The 23027-nt window shown below is 37.1% G+C and overlaps 1 protein-coding gene across 1 annotated transcript in view; it reads right to left on the reverse strand.

Annotated features, from left to right (window-relative positions):
• Window positions 1-15443: 15443 nt before the first annotated feature.
• Window positions 15444-23027, reverse strand: part of LOC139135807 (sacsin-like) — a 28577-nt gene continuing 20993 nt past the window's right edge. Inside the window, exon 5 of the mRNA XM_070703535.1 lies at window positions 15444-17381. Coding sequence (XP_070559636.1) covers window positions 17353-17381 — 29 coding nt within the window. The 3' untranslated portion in view covers window positions 15444-17352. The remainder of the gene's footprint in view (window positions 17382-23027) is intronic.

Genomic DNA, 23027 nt, shown 5'->3' on the forward strand with positions numbered 1-23027 from the left:
TTTGAATTGACGATTCATTAAAGTCAAAAACGAAAGTTCCTATCCCGACTCCTTGCTAATATGTCTATTCTATGCCATAGTGTGCTGGCTTAACTATGAATGAAGTACTGTTCAGTCAAAACTTGTATTTTTTGCAGTTTAGCTAATAAATTACTCTTTTTGCAGAAAAGTGCAAAGATAGAAGCAGTAACGTCAGACTATTGAGCGTAATCAATGCCAAAACTAATGTGACAGATTCCTAGTTTAGATCCACACTTTTCGACGTTGGGTTGGCTGAATTTAAAGATAGCTTTATAAGATCCGAAGTTTGATAGGTTGCTTTAATTCGAAATTTATAGGACGCGTGGATCATGCGCCGTACTCAGAGAGCGTAACTCCCATAAAGACATGTCCGGTAGTCCCTTTTAACATTTGTCCAGCAGCAGACAGATAAGCAAGCATACCACTTTGCATCACGTCAGAAGAAAACGTCGTTTAAAGTGAACTCGCCTGCATCAGTTCATGAAGTGGTTCCCAAGAGGGTGATCAATCTACTTTACATCTTTCTTATACTAAAAATACAGAAAAACGGTAGATCTCTTTTTTGAAATATTTGATGACCCCGTGAGTTTATCTCAATATCACTCTGAATCGTCAGCAGTGCCAGTATAGCTTGGAGTTTTTTTTCGAAATATTTTAGTTAGACATGAGCAAACCGGTACCCAAACTTTGCTGCATTTTCAAGTGCGCATCTATTTACGCAGAATGGCGCCCTCAACATCCTTAAAGACATTACCAAGGTATTTTCTGAGCGCGAAGTTCGTTGAATACTCGCTTCTCCCTTAGATACAGCCAATCAGGGTACATTAAAAATTCAAAACACAAACTCATAAATAATCACGTAAACTCATATTTATGTAAAATATCATCGATAAAGGGCACATCGGAGTGTTGATGAGAGTAAGGGACTGGTCAGTTTCTTCGGCCGGGGGGGGAGGCGGTGGATTACTTTTTGCTGACGTCAAAAAGTGGCTGACCCCCCTATTCCGAATTTTGAAAACTGAATGATGAAATTTGAGGCTGACACGATGCATTTTAGGCAATGATGAGCCTGTGTCGAAATTCAAAAACACACTGACCCCCCCTATTGGGCATTTCAAAAACATGGTGACCCCCCTATCACCAATGTCAAAAACAGGGTGAACCCCCCAGGCCGAAGAAACTGACCAGTCCCTAACCCCATACAGCAGTACAGAGGCAATGTTCAGAAAGTCCGACCTCGTTGTGACTTAAAGTGACATTCGCGCTATTGTCAGCTAAAGTAATTAATATTAAATTTATTTCTTTTCATATTTGTGATGGTTTACAATTTTAACACAAAAGGGTAGCGCCTTAGAAATCTATAAGGTATGAAATGAGTGTAGTGTTGTTTGATATAAATATCTCATTGCACAGCGTCATATCACAATTCGTTTTGAAGCGATCATACCGTGCAAAGAATGGCCCTGAATTTGTAAACAGAGCTGTACCTTTGACATTAAAATACAAACTTGAATTTTCATTATATTGAAATTCAACTCGGATTCCAATTTAAAGTAGGACTAAAATAGTTTCGGAATGGCAGAAAAAATCAGTTCAAATTGCCAGTTCTCCCCACCTTGTACCCTTGAAGAAGGGGTTATTTTCTTGTGTTATTTATTTGAGAAAACGCCATCTTTTTTTAATGTGAAACATTTTTTACTTTGGCTGTGACATTTTTTCGGCAGGAAATGCAAAAAAATACGGTGTTTCATACGGTATGTGATGGCATACGCTTAAATTTATATTATGTAAACTTAATGCAAATTTATGTAAATTGGAAACTTTCAAAATTTTAAAACATCATTATACTAGGGCGAAATCCTGTCCTAGACTACGGCCCTGCGTGATGAGAACGGACCTATAGAAACCGGTCGTATCCTTGATATGAACAAACTGGCCTTTTAGTTTGAAGATAGATAAGAAATATGACACGCTACATTCCTTTTTAATAATGAAGTTTGTATGCATACGGCAGCCAACCGGCGTTTTTACCCTTTTCTTGAAATTTCTGCAGACCTTATTGAACAGAGATAGGCACTTCTATGTACATGTTATTATAGTGTCATTGTTTTGGCATCTAAATTATGAACTGTGGGGGCGTCTGTATTCACAAGGTTTGGGTACCATGCAGGATTTGTGTAGTGCTGATCGAACAATCAGCTTACAAAACAGGCGGTCGTTGGCTTCAGGCAGGGTAGTCTGCTCGATCAATCGATCGCCTGTTCAGTGCTCTGCTCTCTAACCGAGTAGACTATCCAGACCACGAACGCCCTTGACTTTGTAATTAAATCTCGTGCGATAGCCTACATAGGTACATACTTTTCGCAACAACAACAACAACAACAATAATAATGATAATTAAATAAATAAGTAAATAAATAAATAAATAAATAAAATGATAAATAATCATAATGAATGAAAAGTTTTTATCCTTAAACAAACCTCGGCAACTGAACAATTGATGAAATCTGTCATCTACCAAGTCCCTGTCTAGTCGACATTTCTGGCCGCTACCTCTAGGTTTCAAAGTTTGTGCTTGTTTACACAAGTATGCCTTCACTACTCACTCTTTTGTATATCAGTGTAGGTGGACAACGTGTGCATCCAAATGCCATATTAAGGACCAAAACGAAGGACCAAATATATTACACCATTCATAGATGGTCGTGTTTACTTATTTAATCAGAATTTGCAAGTCCCTTCACAGAAACATTCCATTGTTTCTCGAAGATGAAGCCAGGACCATGTTCCAGATACACTAATCGATCCGGTCACGTGACATGTCTCACTTCAATGTGTTGCGTAGGCGTTGTGCACAGTGATGTGTGGCCCGGTTCCTGTGCATCTCTCCCACGCATATCGTTGGAGTGAATTTTCATCGGGGAAGAAAAGAGCAATCTTTCGCCCAGGGTGATCGTACGACGTTTTCTATGCTGCAATCACGACCAATGACACCAAAGAATGTGACGTCATCGTTCATGCTTTAACAACATCAAGAAGTGGCTGTTGATAGCTTGTATTGCATCATGGAATGCAGAAAACATCTCAGGAATATAAATATTCGGGATACGCTTCTGGTATGGAGAAGATTTTGCATAATTGATTTAACTTTTCCTAAATCCCTGTTATTGCAATCACGGAACACCTATACTTTCTGATGCACACAAAACTAAATCACAAGACCTGCTGACAATTTTTTTTCAAATTACATCCTTAGGAGCTCTTATGTTAAAGCCTCGGGTATTTAAATTTGGAATATTTCAAAGGCGGGAACCAGCTGCCGCAACTAGAGTGTATACCATACCAAGATGTTGGAGTGCTTTTACGAGATGTTTATTTCAGTAGAAGGACAATGAAAAATGCGTTTTTATGGAATCGTGAAAATGATGAACGAGACAAAGCAAACATTAAATATGTAACTTTCGGGTGAAATATATACTGCCACTGATAAGTGTTCTAAGATGACCCATTTTTATCGTCATCTTCTCTTTGTTCCTTGGACCTGGTAATTTGTTTATTTACCTTAAATGATACTGATCATTTCACCTGTCTGAAAAACTTGTGACACTAACACTTCTCGTATGAAAGTTGCAACCTAGCTATTAATTACCTCTGCCTGTGCACGTGGCCTCTGCATTTTATACTTTAGCCGGACTTCATAGTCCAAAGGGCCCTAGAGTTCGGGCTTCGTCCTGTACCACAGTCCTATACCATAGTCCTATACCACAGTCCTGTACCACAGTCCTATACCATAGTCCTATACCATAGTCCTATACCACAGTCCTGTACCACAGTCCTGTACCACAGTCCTATACCATAGTCCTATACTACAGTCCTATACCACAGTCCTGTACCACAGTCCTGTACCACGGTCCTATACCACAGTCCTATACTACAGTCCTGTACCACAGTCCTATACCATAGTCCTATACCACAGTCCTATACCACAGTCCTGTACCACAGTCCTGTACCACACTCCTATACCATAGTCCTATACTACAGTCCTGTACCACAGTCCTGTACCACAGTCCTATAGTCCTGTACCACAGTCCTATACCATAGTCCTATACCATAGTCCTATACCACAGTCCTATACCACAGTCCTATACCACAGTCCTATACCACAGTCCTGTACCACAGTCCTGTACCACAGTCCTATACTACAGTCCTGTACCACAGTCCTATACCATAGTCCTATACCACAGTCCTATACCACAGCTTTTCCATGGTGGGACTGACTGTGCTTCATATTTGTTTCTCTTGAAGAAATGTACTCAATAAAGGTTTTATCAAAATATTAGAATATCAAAAGAACGTTTTCAACATTTCATTTCATTGAATTATCTTCCGCATTCTGCCACTAAATTTTATTTTGAAGAACCAGAGATGGATCTTTACATCATGCTTTTATTTATTTTTTTTATTTCCCTCATCAAACATCCAACAGGCAAAAAGGTTTGTTAACTGATTTTAAAAAAATGGAAAGTAGCGGGTAGGATTGGACACAGTGTTTTTGCCGTTGTAAGACATGACACAGTATACCGCTGTTGATAATAATTATCAGTTTCAACTTACTCTACGTAAGTGTTTTTGCAAAAGCAACGAGAATGCGTTTTTCTTCAAAAATTTTTCCCCTGTGCCAGGACCCTAGGATATCAAATGGTCCACCCTGAGCTGCAGTCTTTATTCAGAAAATCAACTGAGAAGTTTTGTGTATGCATGAGGGGCAACTGAAAATTACAATGTAATATCTAACATGTATAAGTTATTATTCTATTGGCAATTACTCGATCTCTATGTGAATCACACTGGTGTATCAGTAAATCGATAAATGATTGAGTTGGTGTTTCTCATTGTCCACTCTTTCTGAAAATTCTGCTTGATGTGTCAGTTTTTGGTACATTTACTGTGTGTATGTATCTACGATACGGTCAGCTCTCTGAGTATGATATTACCAGCTGTGTTTCTGACAATTTGCTGCTCAAATGAGATGCACCAAATATATTGTTTTTGTTTGTGTGTGCCTAAAGAATCTAGCCTCGGTTTTTGACCTGACAATGGCAGAAGAAGAAACATTTTGAAGCGGTAAACAATACTAGACTAAGATTTTCTTGATTCTTTCAGATTTGAAGCCGAGTCATCAGCAGTCGCCCAGTACATAGCAATGGTCTTTTACTTGAGTGTCAGTGAGAACAGTAATAAAACTGCTCAGAGTAAAGTAACACCTTTTGTTATATTGTACTATGTTATCATCTGAGTTTTAACCGATTTTTGAAACAAGATAGGAACATTTACAACCGAAGTGTCTGATGTATCCCACTAAAACAACAGTATCTGGTGCAAAGTCATAGTCAAAATGTCCCGGACATTTGATATAAATGGCATCAAAGAGTTGAAAACTTTATACGAACATTTCATCAGAAGCCATCTTGAATAGAGTTCTCTGGTTTGGTCTTCCCATCAAATGTACTTGACTGCAAATTGTTATGTAGGTCATTCCCCCACACTCATCATGACCTGAGTTCAATTAGTCTAGAACATTCTCAAGGTCACTGCCCTTGATGACCTCACAACCTTGAATTCAATTAGTCATGTTTGGAATGTTCTGGAAAGTTGATTAGTTGTGTAAGGGAGATAATTTTAGAACAGTAATTAGCATGTCAATAAAAGTTCTAGATTGTTCTTATATGCCTTTATAAAAGGGACGTGCTCAGCTTCCAGTCAGACTTTTGGGATCGTGTCTCTTGTGTGTTACTAAACTCCAGCAGTAGTCATTCTCAAGACTTTTCAAGACCTTCACTGCCAACGCTGGATTTATACTGTGGACTTTGTGCAGCTTCAAGCCTGCAAGCCAAAGGACTGTTCATTCATCCAACTGACTGTTACAACTCTGAGACTGGAGCTTTGCCGTCCCAGCTGAGATAAGTAGTCTGTACACTTTTAAAGCTTGTACTCTGTCCCTGACTTAGCAATTAGTTTTGTTTTCGTAATAAACTTTGTTTAAACGTGAACTGCTGAGTTCACCCTTTTGTTCGTTTTCTCTGCACGTAACAAATTGGGGGCTCGTCCGGGAGCCAAATATTTTGAGCCGTTTGACAACATTTTGACAGCCTTTTCAAAACTACTGTATACTGTGAACTCAGCGAAATTCAATCATGGCGGAATTCAAGCCAGACGAATTTATGGATGACCTTGATCAGGACACATTTAATTCCCTCAGAAAAGACAACCTCATAGCACTGGCCAATTTCCTTAAAGTAGATGTCAAAAGATCTATGCGCAAGCGAGAAATACAGTTCAAGATTGCAAAACATTTAGTTAATTCTGGCCATTTTGAGGAGTCTGCCTTAAAAGATTATGAGCCTGAGTCTTCCTTCGAACTCAAAAATTGGAATTAGAAATACAGGCAGATTTCGAGCTAAAAAAATTGGCATTAGAAAAAGAAAAGAATTACAAATGAAAGAAAAAGAATTACAAATGGAAAAGGAGAGACAGGCATTAGAAAAAGAAAAATACAAATGCAGTTAGAAATGGAAGAAAGACAGAAAGAGGGAATTGGAAATGAAAGAAAAAGAATTGCAAATGGAAGAAAGACAAAGGGAGAAAGAAAGAGAGGAAAAAGAAAAGAAAGAGAATTAGCAGAACACCGACTGCAGTTAGAAATAAAACGTTTAGAGCTTGGACAGTCAGGAAAATTCTTCCCTTCAGACAAGTTTGACATCACTAAGCATTTCAGGTTAGTTCCCCCTTTCCAAGAAAAGGATGTTGATAAATATTTCCTTCATTTTGAGAAAATTGCTCAGAGTCTGAACTGGCCTAAGGAGTCCTGGTCTATGCTTTTGCAGAGTGCTTTGGTGGGTAAAGCCAGAGAAATTTACATTCAGTTGTCAGTAGAGCAGGCTTCAAATTATGATTCTGTGAAGGAATTAATTCTCAAGGGCTATGAGTTGGTGCCTGAAGCTTATCGTCAGAAATTTAGGGATTGTGAGAAGGTGAAGGATCAAACTTATGTTGAATTTGCTCGAACAAAGAACAACGTTTGATCGTTGGTGTTCTTCGGAAAAGGTCAGTCAGAATTATGACAAATTACGACAGCTTGTTTTGATTGAGGAATTTAAGAGGTGCATCCGGAGTGACATCAAGACGTTTATCAATGAACAAAAGGCAGATACATTGGAGGTTGCTGCACGTTTGGCCGATGATTATTCATTGACCCACAAATCTTCATTTCTCAGCAAACCATCCCAGTCCTTTTCATACAGAAACAATGCAGGTAAATTTAACTCCTCCTTTTCATCCAAGAATTTTTCAAAGGACAGTAGGAAATCAAATGACAACAGTTCACAAAGTTCAAGTAACACTCCCACATCATCAGATCCCAAGTCTCAATCTCCTTCTGACAAACAGTTCGGTACACTTTCTTGTAATTATTGCAAGAAAGACGGCCATTTAATGTCAGAGTGTTTCAAATTGAAAAGAAAACGTGAAGGTCAAGTGGTCAAAGTGGATCTAAGCCCACCGGCTTATTTCTTCATCAACTCAATTAGAGTCTAATAATGTGTGCAACACATTTTCTGAGGTTAAACCCTCTCATCCCCAATTAATGAGGTCAAGGTCAATTCTTCTCAAGATAGCATTATGGGTATTTTCGAGCCATTTATTCATGATGGTTTTATATCACTTTCTAGTGATTTTTCTTCCGCTACCCCTGTCAAAATTTTAAGAGATACCGGGGCTTCCCAGTCTCTTTTGTTGGCAGATACCCTGCCGTTTTCTGAAAAGTCATTTTCAGGTTCTAAAGTTCTTATTAAGGGGGTAGATTGTAATGACTACATTCCTGTTCCTCTCCATAATGTCTATTTGTCTTCGGACTTTGTTTCTGGACCTGTGACTTTAGGTATTAGGCCTTTTTTGCCTTTTGAAGGGATTCACCTTCTTCTCGGAAACGACCTTGCTGGGGACAAGGTCATTACTAATCCACTTGTGACTGATAATCCTAGTTTAGATCAGGATCCAGAGCCAATTGAACAAGAGATACCCGATTTATTTCCTTCGTGTGCAATTACTCGAGCCATGTCAAAGAAAACTTCCGGGAATCAAAATACTCTCAAAAATAATGTCACAGATGTTGACTTAAATGACACCTTTCTCAGTCAGGTGTTTGACACGGATCATTCCGTTATCCCTCGTGGATTTGAAACTTCCAGTAAAACTTCTGCTGACCAAAGTCAGACATTTTCTAGATCAAATCTCATTGCAGAACAACACAAAGACCCAGATATTTTGTCTTTGTTTGACAGGGTAGATGATGAAGGTAAACTTCAGATAGCTCTGTTTCCTATTATACAAAATCTGGTATTCTCATGCGTAAATGGAGACCTCCAGATGTTTTGGTTGATGACGATTGGGCTATAAAACATCAAATTGTGATTCCAAAGCCCTATCGTGCTGAAATATTGCGCCTGGCCCATGAAACGCCCTGGGCTGGTCATTTGGGAGTAAGGAAAACTTATCATAAATTCTCAGTCACTTTTATTGGCCTAATCTCAGGCAGGATGTAACACATTTCTGTAAAACTTGTCACACATGTCAAATGGTAGGAAAGCCGAATCAGACCATTCCAAAGGCCCCTTTACAGCCAATTCCTGCATTTCAAGAACCATTTAGTAGGATTCTAATAGACTGTGTTGGGCCCCTACCAAAACAAAATCAGGAAATGAGTACATGTTGACAATAATGTGTACATCAACTCGGTTCCCAGAAGCCATACCACTGAGAAATATAAAGACAAAGACTATAGTGAAAGCTTTAGTCAAATTTTTCACTTTATTTGGCCTCCCTAAATGTGTCCAGTCCGATCAAGGCTCCAACTTTATGTCTGGTATTTTTCAACAAGTAATGGATCAGCTAGGCATTAAACAGTATAGGTCATCCGCCTATCATCCAGAAAGTCAGGGTGCTCTTGAGCGATTTCATCAAACTTTGAAAAATATGATTAGGACCTACTGTTTTGACACAGAGAAGCAGCGGGATGAAGGAATTCATTTTCTGCTCTTTGCTGTTAGAGAGTCAATTCAAGAGTCTCTTGGTTTTAGCCCATTTGAGCTTGTATTTGGACATACAGTCCGTGGCCCACTTAAGCTCGTTAAAGAGAAATTCTTATCAGACGATGATGATTGTCTGAATATTTTGCAATATGTGTCAGATTTTTGTACGAAACTCTCTAAAGCATGTGAATTAGCCAGAGAAAATCTTGAGTCATCTCAGCAGTCAATGAAAACCAAATATGATAAAAGCACCTCAAAACGGAAGTTTGAACCAGGTCAAAAGGTTCTTGTTCTACTTCCAATTCCTGGCAAACCACTCCATGCTCGTTACTTTGGGCCATACCTAATTGATAAGAAATTGAGTGATTTAAATTACATCATAATAACACCTGACAGGCGAAACAAAAACAGCTATGTCACATAAATATGCTTAAGCCATATTTGGATAGGGATAATCCTACTAAAACAAAGCCTGTCAGTACAGTCAGTTCTGGCCATTATGAAGATAGTGATACTGAAACTGACTTGAGTGAAAATACTCTAAACTCAAAGCTGGGCTCGGTCAAGCTTCAGAACTCAGAAATCCTGGAGAAGCTGGAGTCTACAAAGTTGGCACACCTCCAGCCAGAACAACAACAACAGGTGAAAGAACTGCTCCATGAATATAAACACCTGTTTCAAGATGTTCCAACGAGGACAAACATCATCTATCACAACGAAGATGTCTGCGACAGTAATCCAGTGGAACAACATCCAGACAGACTGAATCCTGCGAAAGCGGAATATCTCCAGGAGGAAGCCAAGTATTTGCCAAACAATGACTTTATAGAACTCAATACAAATAACCGGACTTTGCCATGCATACTTTATGCCAAATTCAGTGCCATTTCAAGTTTTCCAACAACAAATTGCAAGAAGATAGTCATGGGACATCCTGTTTGCTACTTTTCACACAAATTTAACAAATCCCAGAGAAACTACTCTACAATTGAAAAAGAGTGTTTATCTTTGATATTAGCCTTACAGCATTTGAAGTTTATGTTACTTCTTCAAATCAGCCAATAGTGGTTTATATTGATCACAACCCTCTTGTTTTTCTGCAGAAATTTAAAGGCAAAATCAGAGATTGCTAAGATGGAGTTTAATGTTACAGGAGTTTAATCTTGACATTCGACATATCAAGGCAGAGACAATTTAATTGCAGACTGTCTCTCTCGTATTTAGAGTTTATTGTTGTTCACTTTCAAGAAGTTTTACTTTAGAGTAAAACAAAATTTGAGTACTTAAATCCTTTTCAAGATTACATTTGCAAAAGAAAGATTTTTCTTTGAAAAATTTTCTTTTTTTTGAAGAGGGGGTGTGTTATGTAGGTCATTTCCCCCACACTCATCATGACCTGAGTTCAATTAGTCTAGAACATTCTCAAGGTCACTGCCCTTGATGACCTCACAACCTTGAATTCAATTAGTCATGTTTGGAATGTTCTGGAAAGTTGATTAGTTGTGTAAGGGAGATAATTTTAGAACAGTAATTAGCATGTCAATAAAAGTTCTAGATTGTTCTTATATGCCTTTATAAAAGGGACGTGCTCAGCTTCCAGTCAGACTTTTGGGATCGTGTCTCTTGTGTGTTACTAAACTCCAGCAGTAGTCATTCTCAAGACTTTTCAAGACCTTCACTGCCAACGCTGGATTTATACTGTGGACTTTGTGCAGCTTCAAGCCTGCAAGCCAAAGGACTGTTCATTCATCCAACTGACTGTTACAACTCTGAGACTGGAGCTTTGCCGTCCCAGCTGAGATAAGTAGTCTGTACACTTTTAAAGCTTGTACTCTGTCCCTGACTTAGCAATTAGTTTTGTTTTCGTAATAAACTTTGTTTAAACGTGAACTGCTGAGTTCACCCTTTTGTTCGTTTTTCTCTGCACGTAACAAAATGTTGAAAGAGTCCAGAAAAATTTATAAAATATCTTTGCTTTCGCTCATCGGCTTCCTGTTCAAATGATATATATCAGTCTTCATGGTAGTCTGGTCCCCTGACCCATTTCTACCGCTGGCTGCGCTGCTAAGAATAATAGAATCTCTATTTTCGTTTAATAGCAGCGCAGCCAGCGGTAGAATTGGGTCAGGGAACCAGACTACCTTTATAGACGATTTCAGCTTCCTACACTGGGAAACAGGTGGCAATTTGTGGACCCTGTATTTCAGCATAAAAATATTTTTTATATTACAGCATATGTGCATATAAAAAATAATTTGATTTTCCCCAAAAGCTCTGAGTCGCACACTTCTTAGACCAATTTCTCCATGGAAACAATGAACGAACTTTTGAACTTTCACGTTCATGGAGAATCAAACATTTTCATCACTATCAAATTAGACAATTTGAATAATTTTGCAATTTTCGATGAATTATGTCATATCTTTCTATTTTAAATCTAATAACACTTTCCTCTCTGAAATGAACCTGCTATTGTTGTAACCAGCTGACGAGTAAACAAACAAAGAAGTAAGTAAATAATAATGAAACCAACAAATAATAAATAAATAAATAAATAAATAAATAAATAAATAAATAAGTAAATAAATAACGACTAATGACGTGAAAAACCGCAGGAACGTGTCCAATTTCGAAGTAGGAGAAGCTGTTGTCTTGATTTAAGTCCGTAAATAAACCTTTTTTGAATGTATTGTAGTAGATTTATTGCGATTATACCAGTCTTGGCAACGTGACCCTTTGTTCTTGCCTAGCATATAATCCTGTGAACCCTTCGCCGTCTCAATGTTCTTATAAAAACCTAGTCAATCAAAAATCATTATTCATCTGTAAAATAGTGAAGTGTTATGTATTTAATTCATTACTGTATAAAAAGGTCGGTTTTACTAATTTAAATTTTAATAAAAGTGTGATGGTTTACTCATCTGCATGTGAATAAGTTGTGCATCACGTTTACTCCCGTTGAGACACACACAAAATCAATTTTATGTAAATTGCACATTTATATAACGTTCATATGTTTATGTTTATAACCATGCTCTATACAATGTAGATTCGTTGTAGTCTTTCGAAACTTTGAGTTTCCACAGGGTCAAAATAGACATAACTAAAGCATAACTTACTTGCTTCAATATCTGTAGGAAGATCGGCACGAATGTAAATATTTCACTACTTTCCACTCCCAATTAATAATACATTGATTTTCTGTTAATGTTGCGATCCCAGATATCCCTTACAGTCACGCCCCTAGCAGAAGATTTCCTTAGGCGCGAACGCTGTATTTCAGTTAATTTCTCACTGGTTCGTCAAATCGGGACAGTTCTTGTGCTCTTGTAAGTTTAAAATCTTTCTGCAAGTTTTCTTCTATGGCGAGAGTATCAAACTTGGAAGTTCTAATTGAGAAACATGTCGCTCAATGTCACCGTCATAATTGGCTTTCCGGAATATCAGAGAAGTACATCACGTCCATCCTGCAAGAAATCTTCAACACAAATGAGACGGACACATATTCAAATGAATAAAACCAGGTGTCAATGTATTAAATGGACCAATCCAAACAACAGTATTGCTTATAACGCAGATGTTTTCTTCTCAAGCCTTCATTGATTTGTATGTAAATAAGTATTGATCGTTGTTTTCCATGATGTCATTTGCAGGGATTAGTCATTGAGATCAATTTGATATTGACGTTAATAAAATTCATAGTACAAGTTGGAAATAGTGCTAGCGCTTGGCGTGACTTTTACTATGGAACCCCCACATATATTTGATTAGCATCTTGTAAACATCACTCGGCCTACAGCCTCTTGAGTTTGCAAGCTTGTAAATAAACGTATAAGTTTTCAATTTCAAACGCAAAAATTAAAAGTGGTATTTCCAATACGTAGTGGAGTTATCGCGAAATTCAGAGCTGAAACCTTCATGCGCAGATGCAACACTTTCGTAGAAGAAATAAGAAATCGTGCCTTCGTATTGCGATCATCAAGGTTTAAAGCGTTTCAAAAACTTAGCGCTACGGAGCAAAAACTCGCTGCAATGTCTTAATTTTTCAAAATTGCAGACGTGAACCAAGGAACGTGGAGAGTAACTTTCAGCCCTGTACACCTACAACATATGATAGAACAATCACACAAGAAATTACTGCTCTTCGATTTCATTTGAACATTAACAAGAAAAAACAACCAATCCAGATAGAGATAGGACAAGCTGTAGGCGGCTGTTTGAAGACTTAGTGTGACAATTATCCGTTCAGTGATTTTCCCAGTTTTGCAGAAAGAGAAGGAAGCTAAACCCCGATGAAATACCAAACTGATTTTGTCGATAATACTCCGAATTCATAATTTTCATACCGCTGTACTTTCCCTTCGACTGTACGGCCTTATCCCTTCGTGTTTTTGCAATTTTTTAAACCTGAGCCCTCACTCCATAGGACAAATGCCCACGTAAAGTGGAAAAGAGCTGGGGTCAGGCGATTTCAAAACTAATGTAAACAGAAAGTATGAGCACTTCAAATGGGAGTATCTTCCGGCGGCTTAAAACCCTCTCCCAAATATTAGCGATAAATGCAAATCTCTCAAAAAATCAAAGCAAGTACATTTCAATGATAAATTCTCACTGCTGCGTAATCGAAAGTCATTCTGTTGGTTACTGTGGAGCAGCTTGCTGAGGTCATAAAAAGTTTCTGCCAATCACAGAACGTGACGTTTTTCTGTCAGCGGCCATCTTGAAAAGTAGAGCCCCCTTTCTTCGGGCGGACTGACATTCCAAAAGGTGATTAAAATCATGACATGCGAAATGAAATGACTATTTTTCAAAATGTGGGACATTCATTGCCAATAAAATTATCGTTCGGTAAATAGCACGTAAAGATTATATGAAAGCTTCACAAAATTGACCTAACTTGAGCGGAGTCAATATTTTAAAAAATTTTGAAAACGGCTGAAAACCAAACCAGGAAATACGGTGATTTGTATAAATTTACAGTTCTTTTTGACTCATCTAACGACTTCTTGCCATGGTAAAACGTGAACCAAACCGATACTTTAATCTTTGGTTGACCAATTTATGAAGATTTAATGAACTTCGCAAAACCATTTTGAGTAAAATTTACCGAGTTATGTGCAACGCCACCTGAAGTTGCGCAGAACTAAAGACAGAAGTGCTCTTGAGTATATTATATTGTAACATCAGTTTTGCGGGAGGGCACTCACTAATTTTGTGACGTCAACAAGCCTTTGTTGTACGTCCGCAGTGGAGTGTTCTGCTATTGGCAACATACGCCTTGAACATGTTAACATAAGGCAATTTCCAAACGTTTGGTCGGAATTATATTTTGCAAAGTGGCAGTGAGCTAGCAGATAGAAATAAACCAACGTCTCGTTCTTGCAATTTTTCAATATCGGACATCTCGTTATACGATTTATAAAAATTGACTTCAAGGTGAATTAGTGTTAAACCCACATCTTCATTGTGACATCGTTTACAGAAATTGGTCGCGGAAGTTAGAAAAGCTGCTTGCCGATCTTTTATCACCGTTGCGTTTTGTGCCAGTGAAGATGCAAATACAGACCGCATTTCTGGCCTCAAATTCCTTCAATTCTGGCCTATTTTCTGTACCGATGGATCTAACAGAATTGAATAAGAGAACGCACCGATTTATTTTCTCCTCCATATCATATACATGTTTGGCATTCTATGTGTATCTGCCCGTCCAGAGTGAGCGAGGACAAGCCAAAGTTGAAAGTGATATGGCCTTTTGTGGCTAGTGTTTTCATATTAGATGGAACTCAGATCGTAGGAACATGACCTTGTCATTTCTGTATCCAGAGTAGTGTAAGGGCTCGACCGTTAGATCTTGTGACGAGAAGTCAAAAGTGGAAAAATGTATGTGCAAAGCAAAAATTTGCTAAAATCACAAACAATGTTCAAATTTCGACAGTCAGCCGAAAAAATGTGGCATATGGGTACGTGCGGCAAAATTCGAAAAAAAAAATTCAAAATTGAACACCAATCAATTTATTTACTGAAGAGATGATATGATCAACCTGCTGTTTTCATTTTCGTCATATTTGTCAACTTCTAATAAAACATCATCTGAGCTACAATCACTTCCTGTTAGTGGTTCAGGATAGTCCAACTGAATATTGTGAACAATAAATGCTTAACGGACCATGTAATGGTTTACTTTCAATATATATGATTGTTGGACCAGTTTTGATGTCATATTACACCAGCTGAAGACCCCACCGATGGTTATGTAGAAATTCTAAAACCACAAAGTGGTAACGCTGAGGCTATCTTGATAGATGAAAAAAATGACTGCCAACGGACAAGAAAAACTTTCCTTTTAATTATTTCTTTAATTGTAATATAATTCATCAAATTTGATTACATACTGTTCATTAAATAACATTACAGAATAAGCAGACAGAGGTTAATTTCAATATCAACCACAGTATGATAGACAACATACGTAATAAACTACGTAACTATTTTTCAAAATTTTGACAAAATATGAAATTAAATGTTCAGTGATTCTTGCTGGAAATACGAGAAAGATAGATAGTATGTATAAAATGTACTGTTTTCACAACGACAGATTGTACAGACGTGAGCTGGAGATCAAAACAAGCACAGTGTCCAAGGGTGCCTGATAAATCAAACGAATCAAGATTATTGATCTTTGGAAGATAAGCTGAGATAACATTCAAATGTGTCCAATGCTGCTGGTGATCACGATACACTTGATTTGATAAAGTTTAGTACTTTGGCAATGATGGCAGCTGGGCTTTTGTTAGATGTTGTAGTGTCGACGGTCCATAATGTTGACCATATGGTAATCTGGCCAGGCATGCTCGTATTCCATCACATATATTCCATGTCTCGATGTCCATGGCAGTGTTGCACACTTTTCATGTAGACAGACTGGTTGTCAGCTTATCACATATTACAAGACTGCATAAGATTACCTATTGTCCGATCAACTTTGAAAATGCCAAGGCAGTGGGCAACATACGATGATGACTGTTAATGGCAAAGTTTTTTAATTGCTTCGATGGAACTTCATTTTTCTTTCTGCCAACAGTGGTTTGCCTCTCAGCTGTGGTCCACTGACGCAGAAACTGAATGTTGATCACAGTTGAGTAGTTATAAGCGGCTTGACCATAAACCGGCTTTTGAGCCCACGTAGATACTGAACATTGATGTCGTATGACTGTCAATTACTACAACAGACGGTTACGGTTATCATGTTCAAACTGATGAAGAAGACATTAAGTCGGCCGATGCAGTTGGTCAGACAAAGTGAACCAGAGTTCGTCAGTGTTTGCTGTGATGTTAAGCTCATGTCAAGGCTCACTTCCGCAAACAGGCTGCACCAGAGGACAGTGCAACTGTTATACATGTAGATTAGACGAACTCGACCCAGTTTCAGAGAGTTTACTCGGAACGAAAGCGATGCCCAAGTTGATTCATGCTGCAGTTCAGACCAGTTGATGAAATTCAGTTTAACCGATTGTCGCCCATGCTGAAAGTGATATACAGTAAGGCAACTGGCGAATGGTAGATGACTTGATCAGCTTGATGTTCAATTTCCTACTATCGGAACATTTCTGAGCTCAGTGGATGCTCACAGACGTGTTGATGCAGAATCTATGACTGAATCACCATAGGTTAACAGATCATCCAGCAGCAGAGATTTACATTCAATTGTAATTTGAATTCAAAATCGATGTTCTCCAACTCACATTCTGTACATCTGTTGCTGTTAGTTGAATATTTGTGAAAGAACCACATGTTCTTTAAACGCATTGTACACATGGCGCTACGGTACATTACTAAACGAGAGGTTCAACAAATTTCATTGTGTAAGGATTTTGAAAAAGTACATTTTCAGTACCACCAGTACAAAATGGAAAAAATGGAGATATTTGTGGAAATGAGTGAAAATTTCCAGTAAAGAAAGAAAAATCGGTCATGTGACTTTCAAAAATGAAGAAAATGTTGCTGGAGATATATATATATATATATATATATATATATATATATATATATATATATATATATATATATATATATATATATATATATATATACATACCTTTTTAACCATATTTTTGTTGCACTGCATAGTAATGGTAGCAAATTAAAAAATACTAGGAAAAGTCATACAAAAAGAAATAAGCAACAAAGAATGTATTTTAAAAGACCAGATAAGTTTCATAAAAACTTGATTCTGTTTCATAGCAAGTTAATCATACTTTACGTTGCTACTTCTCTCTGTAAAAGAACAGGTAACCATAGTCATAAAAACTGGCAATCACAGATTGTAAGATTGTAAGATCATATACATGAGCTAGAAACATGTACTTGTTTACAATCAAATGACGTTCATGATACATATACGGAAAACACATCTATTCAAATGCCATATTAGTTATGTTACTTGAGGTTCAAAGAATTATTTTCTCTCTCAAATTTAATCAAAATGAAATTGCTTAAGCTAAAAAGATGGTATATTGTCAGTAAAGTTCAATACGTCACTGCTCACATTTTTAAATCAGGATGTATTATAAGGGAAAAATTAAAAAAAGAAATATTCTCTGTCAGATCTGTTACACTCTTAATGCTAAAATATTATCAGACACAACATGTCCAAGCTATGAATATTAAAAAAGCGAAAACAAAATGGCTTACTAGCAGCTCTTCTACAATGATTAACTATATTATTAGTATATTTTGTCATTGTAAATAAAGATGTTAATTTCGTTTGTGATTTGTCGAGATCCTGCAAGTATGCGTTATGAAAAAAAGCATGATCCAATTCGTCAACTGGACAAGCAGAATGGCAAATATGTACAAGTACTGTTTAAATACACAATGTTCTACAATCACAGTGATGTCAACATTATTGAATGAGGATAGTATAGTATAGTGTAGTATAGTATAGTATATTAAAAGTATATGTAAGAAGATATACTATTGATATAATATAATTACAATAAAACAGCAAGTAATATATCGCTACACACACTCGTGTGTATCATTGTATATATTAAATAAAAGACTACATGAATGTAGTACATTAATACACACATACACACAACATATATATATATATATATATATATATATATATATATATATATATATATATATCATAATAATGTATGTATGTATGTATGTATGTATGTATGTATGTATGAAAAATAATAACATAGTACTTGAAATACAATTAACTGTAACTTGAAATAATTTGTAATTTGTGTTATTTTTTATACCACTTTGCTTTTTGCATGCAGCACTCTAGTTCTCATATATATATATATATATATATATATATATATATATATATATATATATATATATATATATATATATATATATATATATATATATATATATATATATATTTACGACGTCATCTTACGGATGCTGCACTAAATTTTGCTCATTAGAGAACGATCGTTTATGAAGAGTTTTAGAAGAGTAAAATCTGACATCAATGGAATATGGAATATCAGTACACATCCAACTTACTTACGATATTTAAAAGCATCTAATTTATTAATCGAACGTATATGCCAACATCCTACACGTCTACATTCAACATAAATGACAAATATAGCAGCAAAGCTGCCACAAAGTTTCGAGAAAACATGCCAATGGTCAAATAGTTATCCAGTGATCCCTTTCTGCCACAGACCTCTAGCTCGATTGGTTAGCCTAGTATTCGATATGCACATAATTGGGTAAATTTATGTCATCATTATGTGCCTTATCCTGTCAAGTATGTAGGGTGTAGCACTTGTGGTTACTGATTTATTGGCGTATTTGTTAAGTCGAGGTAAAAGGTCATCTGAGTCACATGCCATTTTGTAAAAAAACGTTGCTTCCATACTTTAAAGGTATACAGTCACCTGTAATCTACATAATGACCATATATGGTCAAAGGGGCGTTCCTTGGTATTCAATATGCCCATGTGAGGGCGCTGTTTTTAAAAAGCAGCCACCCGCTTAAAATCTGTGATTGGTTAGATTTTCTCTTTCCATGGTTACTGTGGCAAGATTGGAACAGGTGACAGTATACCTTTAACCTGTTGACAAAAATAGACCTCTTGTTCTATTGGCTAGCCCAGAATTAGGTCTGTACATAATTAGTGAGGTAGAGGATGTGGCGCCACAAGGTGCTTCATACTACCAAATATGAAGGCAGCAGCACTTGAGGTCACTGATTTATAAGCATATTTATTAAATCAACGTCAAAGGGTCAACCTGTGCACTTGATAGTTCGGTAAAAACTTTGTTTCCTCATTTATCTGTGTCCGTCAAAATCAACCCTCTAGCTCTATTGGCTACCTCAGATTTAGATGTCTGCCAATGAAACGACATTCAGGATGTGGCGTCATTAGATGCTTCATCCCACCAAAGATGAAGGGTGTAGCACTTGTGGTTTCTGATTTCTAGGCATGTATTAAAAATCGAAGTCAATGGTAATCCTGGTCACGTGACATTTTGACAAAATATTTTTGCTCTCATAATTAATTATACCTTTCATCAAATATCACACCTCTAGCTCTATATGGCTAGCTCATAATTAGATTTGTGCATATTATGATGTATAGGATGATAAAGGTCAGGGTTAACTCCGAAATTTATGTGTGGATTTGGTCCCTACTGGTCATTGGCAGATAAACTCTAGCTCTACAGCACTACTATATAGGGAAGAATAAGATATAGCCATAGCTTAGCTGCAAAGGTATATGGAAGGTCAAAGGTCATAGGAAATTCTAAAAAATTAAACTTTAAGAATCAATCTTCTTCTCGAAATTGACATGGCCCATAACCCTGAAATTTGGCCTGTATCAACCTGGTAATATGATGTACTAAGCCCATGGGCAGAATTTTGATCGATCGCTTTGTATGCAAATGAGGTCAATTTTAAAGATTAAATCCAAGGTGGCCAGCAGGTCATGTGACCCATCGCTATGGTCATGTCATAAGTTAATTACTTGGAATTATCTACCCATGTGCCAAATGTAAGCCAAATGGTACCATGGTGTTCCAATTGTTGATGATATACTGATACATTAATTTTGCATAATTTATGAGATATGTACATAAATTTAATCACTTATGATAAAAAACAACAGGGTCAATGACCTTGAAATTTGGTATGTAGCATCTAGGAGTATGGTAGAATTTGAATGTCAGATGGTAACGAGCTAACATGACCCATCGAAAGTTTAAGGGTCAGGGCTGCATGGAACGGTTTTGGAGATCTACCTCGGCAAAAAAGTTATGGAAGAAGAGAAAGAAGAGGATGAAGAAAGTTAAACTCACGTTAAAACAATACCAAAACCCAAAAAAGGACTAATTATTTTTGAGATAAAGATTAATTCCTAAAAAATGACAAAGGGTCTTTAAGTACAAACAGGTTGAATATAACAAATAGTAGTATCAATTATCTACCAACCATGTACCAAATTTTCCTCCTATCCAATCAAGCGACATCAAGGTGTGATGTGTAGTTACCTGTTTGCATAGGAGGTTATTGCAAATCTTGGCTAATTTCACGTGTCATTCAAATCATGATATCCTTGTGAAAGGGAGAAATTAGTGAAAGAAATATTTGAATTTACATATATGCAAGGTAAGATCAATATATGCAATATGTAAATCGGAAGGAGTTCCATCAACTCTGATCAGAGGCATTCGCCTTGTGTCTTTCCATGCGTTGCGTATAACGGAAAGTGACAAAGAACACTACGTAGATTGAGAGTCATACAGATCCATATATGTCTGGCTGACATATTTTTGGGAAATCTTTGGCAGCCTGGTCATAGAATTCACAGTTACAGTTTGTCATGATCATATCAGGATATAAAACACAGTTAAAAATTTAATTATGTGGAGTCAATTCCTCTTGTAAAAAAGAGACAGAGATGATACTCAAAGAGGAATGAGTATTGAGAAAAGAAAGTATGTATCATATGAAACTGAGTACTATGCCACGAAAATGATTCAGTTCAAGATGACTGCTTCTCTATGAAAATATGGTTGTGTAGGTTTATTTGCGAACATGTGAGCTAACATTGGCAAGGATATTCTTGGTGTGTTGAAGTGTGCGAGTTGCTTTCTCCTTATCATATACATCATTTGGTATTGTAGATCCACGATACATATCAGGATAGCGGGGGTGTAAATTGTCACAGTTCAAACTAACTAGGGCTCTCACATCATGCATAACGTCTACTCCAGATGCTTCAGTAGACAGTGAACTTGCAAGGGATGCTAAGTTATGACCGAAACCGGACACACTTCCTTTGAAAAAGAGACCAGCTTTCATTGCCTTTTCTGTGGCTTGCTGGCATTTGAAAGAGACCCATTCATAGGACTTGTTAGCTGCGTCATCTTCTAAATCCTTTGATGCTGCTTTAAAGTCTGCCTCTGCTTGACGAAGCCATCTCTCTGCCTCAATGGGATCAGGTTTTATAAAATGCTCTGATAAGAGTAAAGATCTTTCACAATCAGATCTCAAATAAGCCTCTCTGTCTCCATGCAATGTCTCTTGGCCTTTTTTGTGAGTCTCTACTTCAGAATCCCACTCACTGAAATATTCCGAATATATCTGCCTACCATATGGACAATGGTCCTTACTTTGTATACATTTATCATCGAGATTTTTCACTTCTTTGTAAATGTGCTCAGAGACTTTGGTTGTAAAATTTTCATTGCCGAGATTGTTGTTAGGATGCCAATGCATGTAAAGTCTTTTAATGATAAATCTACGCTGTTCATCTGTCAGTGTATCATCGGAAACAGTTTTTATCAAAAATTCAGAAATCTCCTCCAAAGTTTCTTCTAAATTATTAGGCAAGTTTTCACGTTTCGTGGTCTTTGTAGGTTGGCCTTCAATTTTCATGGTGTGAGTTTGCAGTCTTGATAGTTTATACAGGGTCATACCAGTCACATCAAGTGATTCTTGTTTGGAAACATCTATTTCATATATTCGTTTCACATTATACTCAGCATCACACTTTCTAGTGTCAGTAGATATGTACTCCTTTACTATCCGTGCATATATAAAGGTGGGTTCACAGGAACCCATGTCACTGACATGTCCAACATACTCTTTCGTGCGGAAAAAATGATTTGGATGTTGGACCAATTGCTTCATTCTTTCTACAGGAATGTTTGAGCCTACTATGGGAGGTTGGTAACTTTCTGCATCGTCAATACTTAAACATCCCTCATTATTCAGATAGTAGGCTATGTTTTCAGGAATGTGACAGTCTAGCAACTTTTGAATTCCACCAAATATTTTTGTTGCCTCACCCTGAAGCAACTCGCAGATAATGTCAGCAAAATCTATCAGAAAAGTGATGTTAGGTTTGCACATTGAGTGATGATCAAGGTATATGCAGAACTGTTGATTTTCCTGTGACAAGTACACTGGGACTTTCTTTTCACTTCCAGGTATCGGAAGGTGGTTATCACGTCTGAACAATTGCAAATTTACACCCCCTACACACTTGATTCTCAAAGCTCTTAAGCCATCGACTAGCTGTCTGATTTGGTCAGTCATGTTTAATTCATTCTTGACCATAAGTTTACAGATTGCATCACAAAACTCATCAGAGGTCACCAGCAATTTATAGTCATCTTCAAAAGCACACCTGGGCTGATGAATGCATGGGTGAATGCCTTTTAGTCTTTCTTCTACAAGATGACTAAGGTAGGTAGGTCTTCTCTCTATCGGTAAACACTGCAGATATATCTTGGGGGTCTTTTGCATTGGAAACTGATTCTTCCAAAGAAAGTTACAATGTAAGTCTTCCACTAACTCTTTCCTGCAATAAAGGTCATTAAAAACTAACCCCTTTGATTCATGAAGCTTTTTGCAGTCATTCAGCAGATATACTG

The sequence above is a fragment of the Ptychodera flava genome, chromosome 6, assembly GCF_041260155.1.
Source record: "Ptychodera flava strain L36383 chromosome 6, AS_Pfla_20210202, whole genome shotgun sequence".
In the NCBI taxonomy this organism is placed as follows: Eukaryota; Metazoa; Hemichordata; class Enteropneusta; family Ptychoderidae; genus Ptychodera; species Ptychodera flava.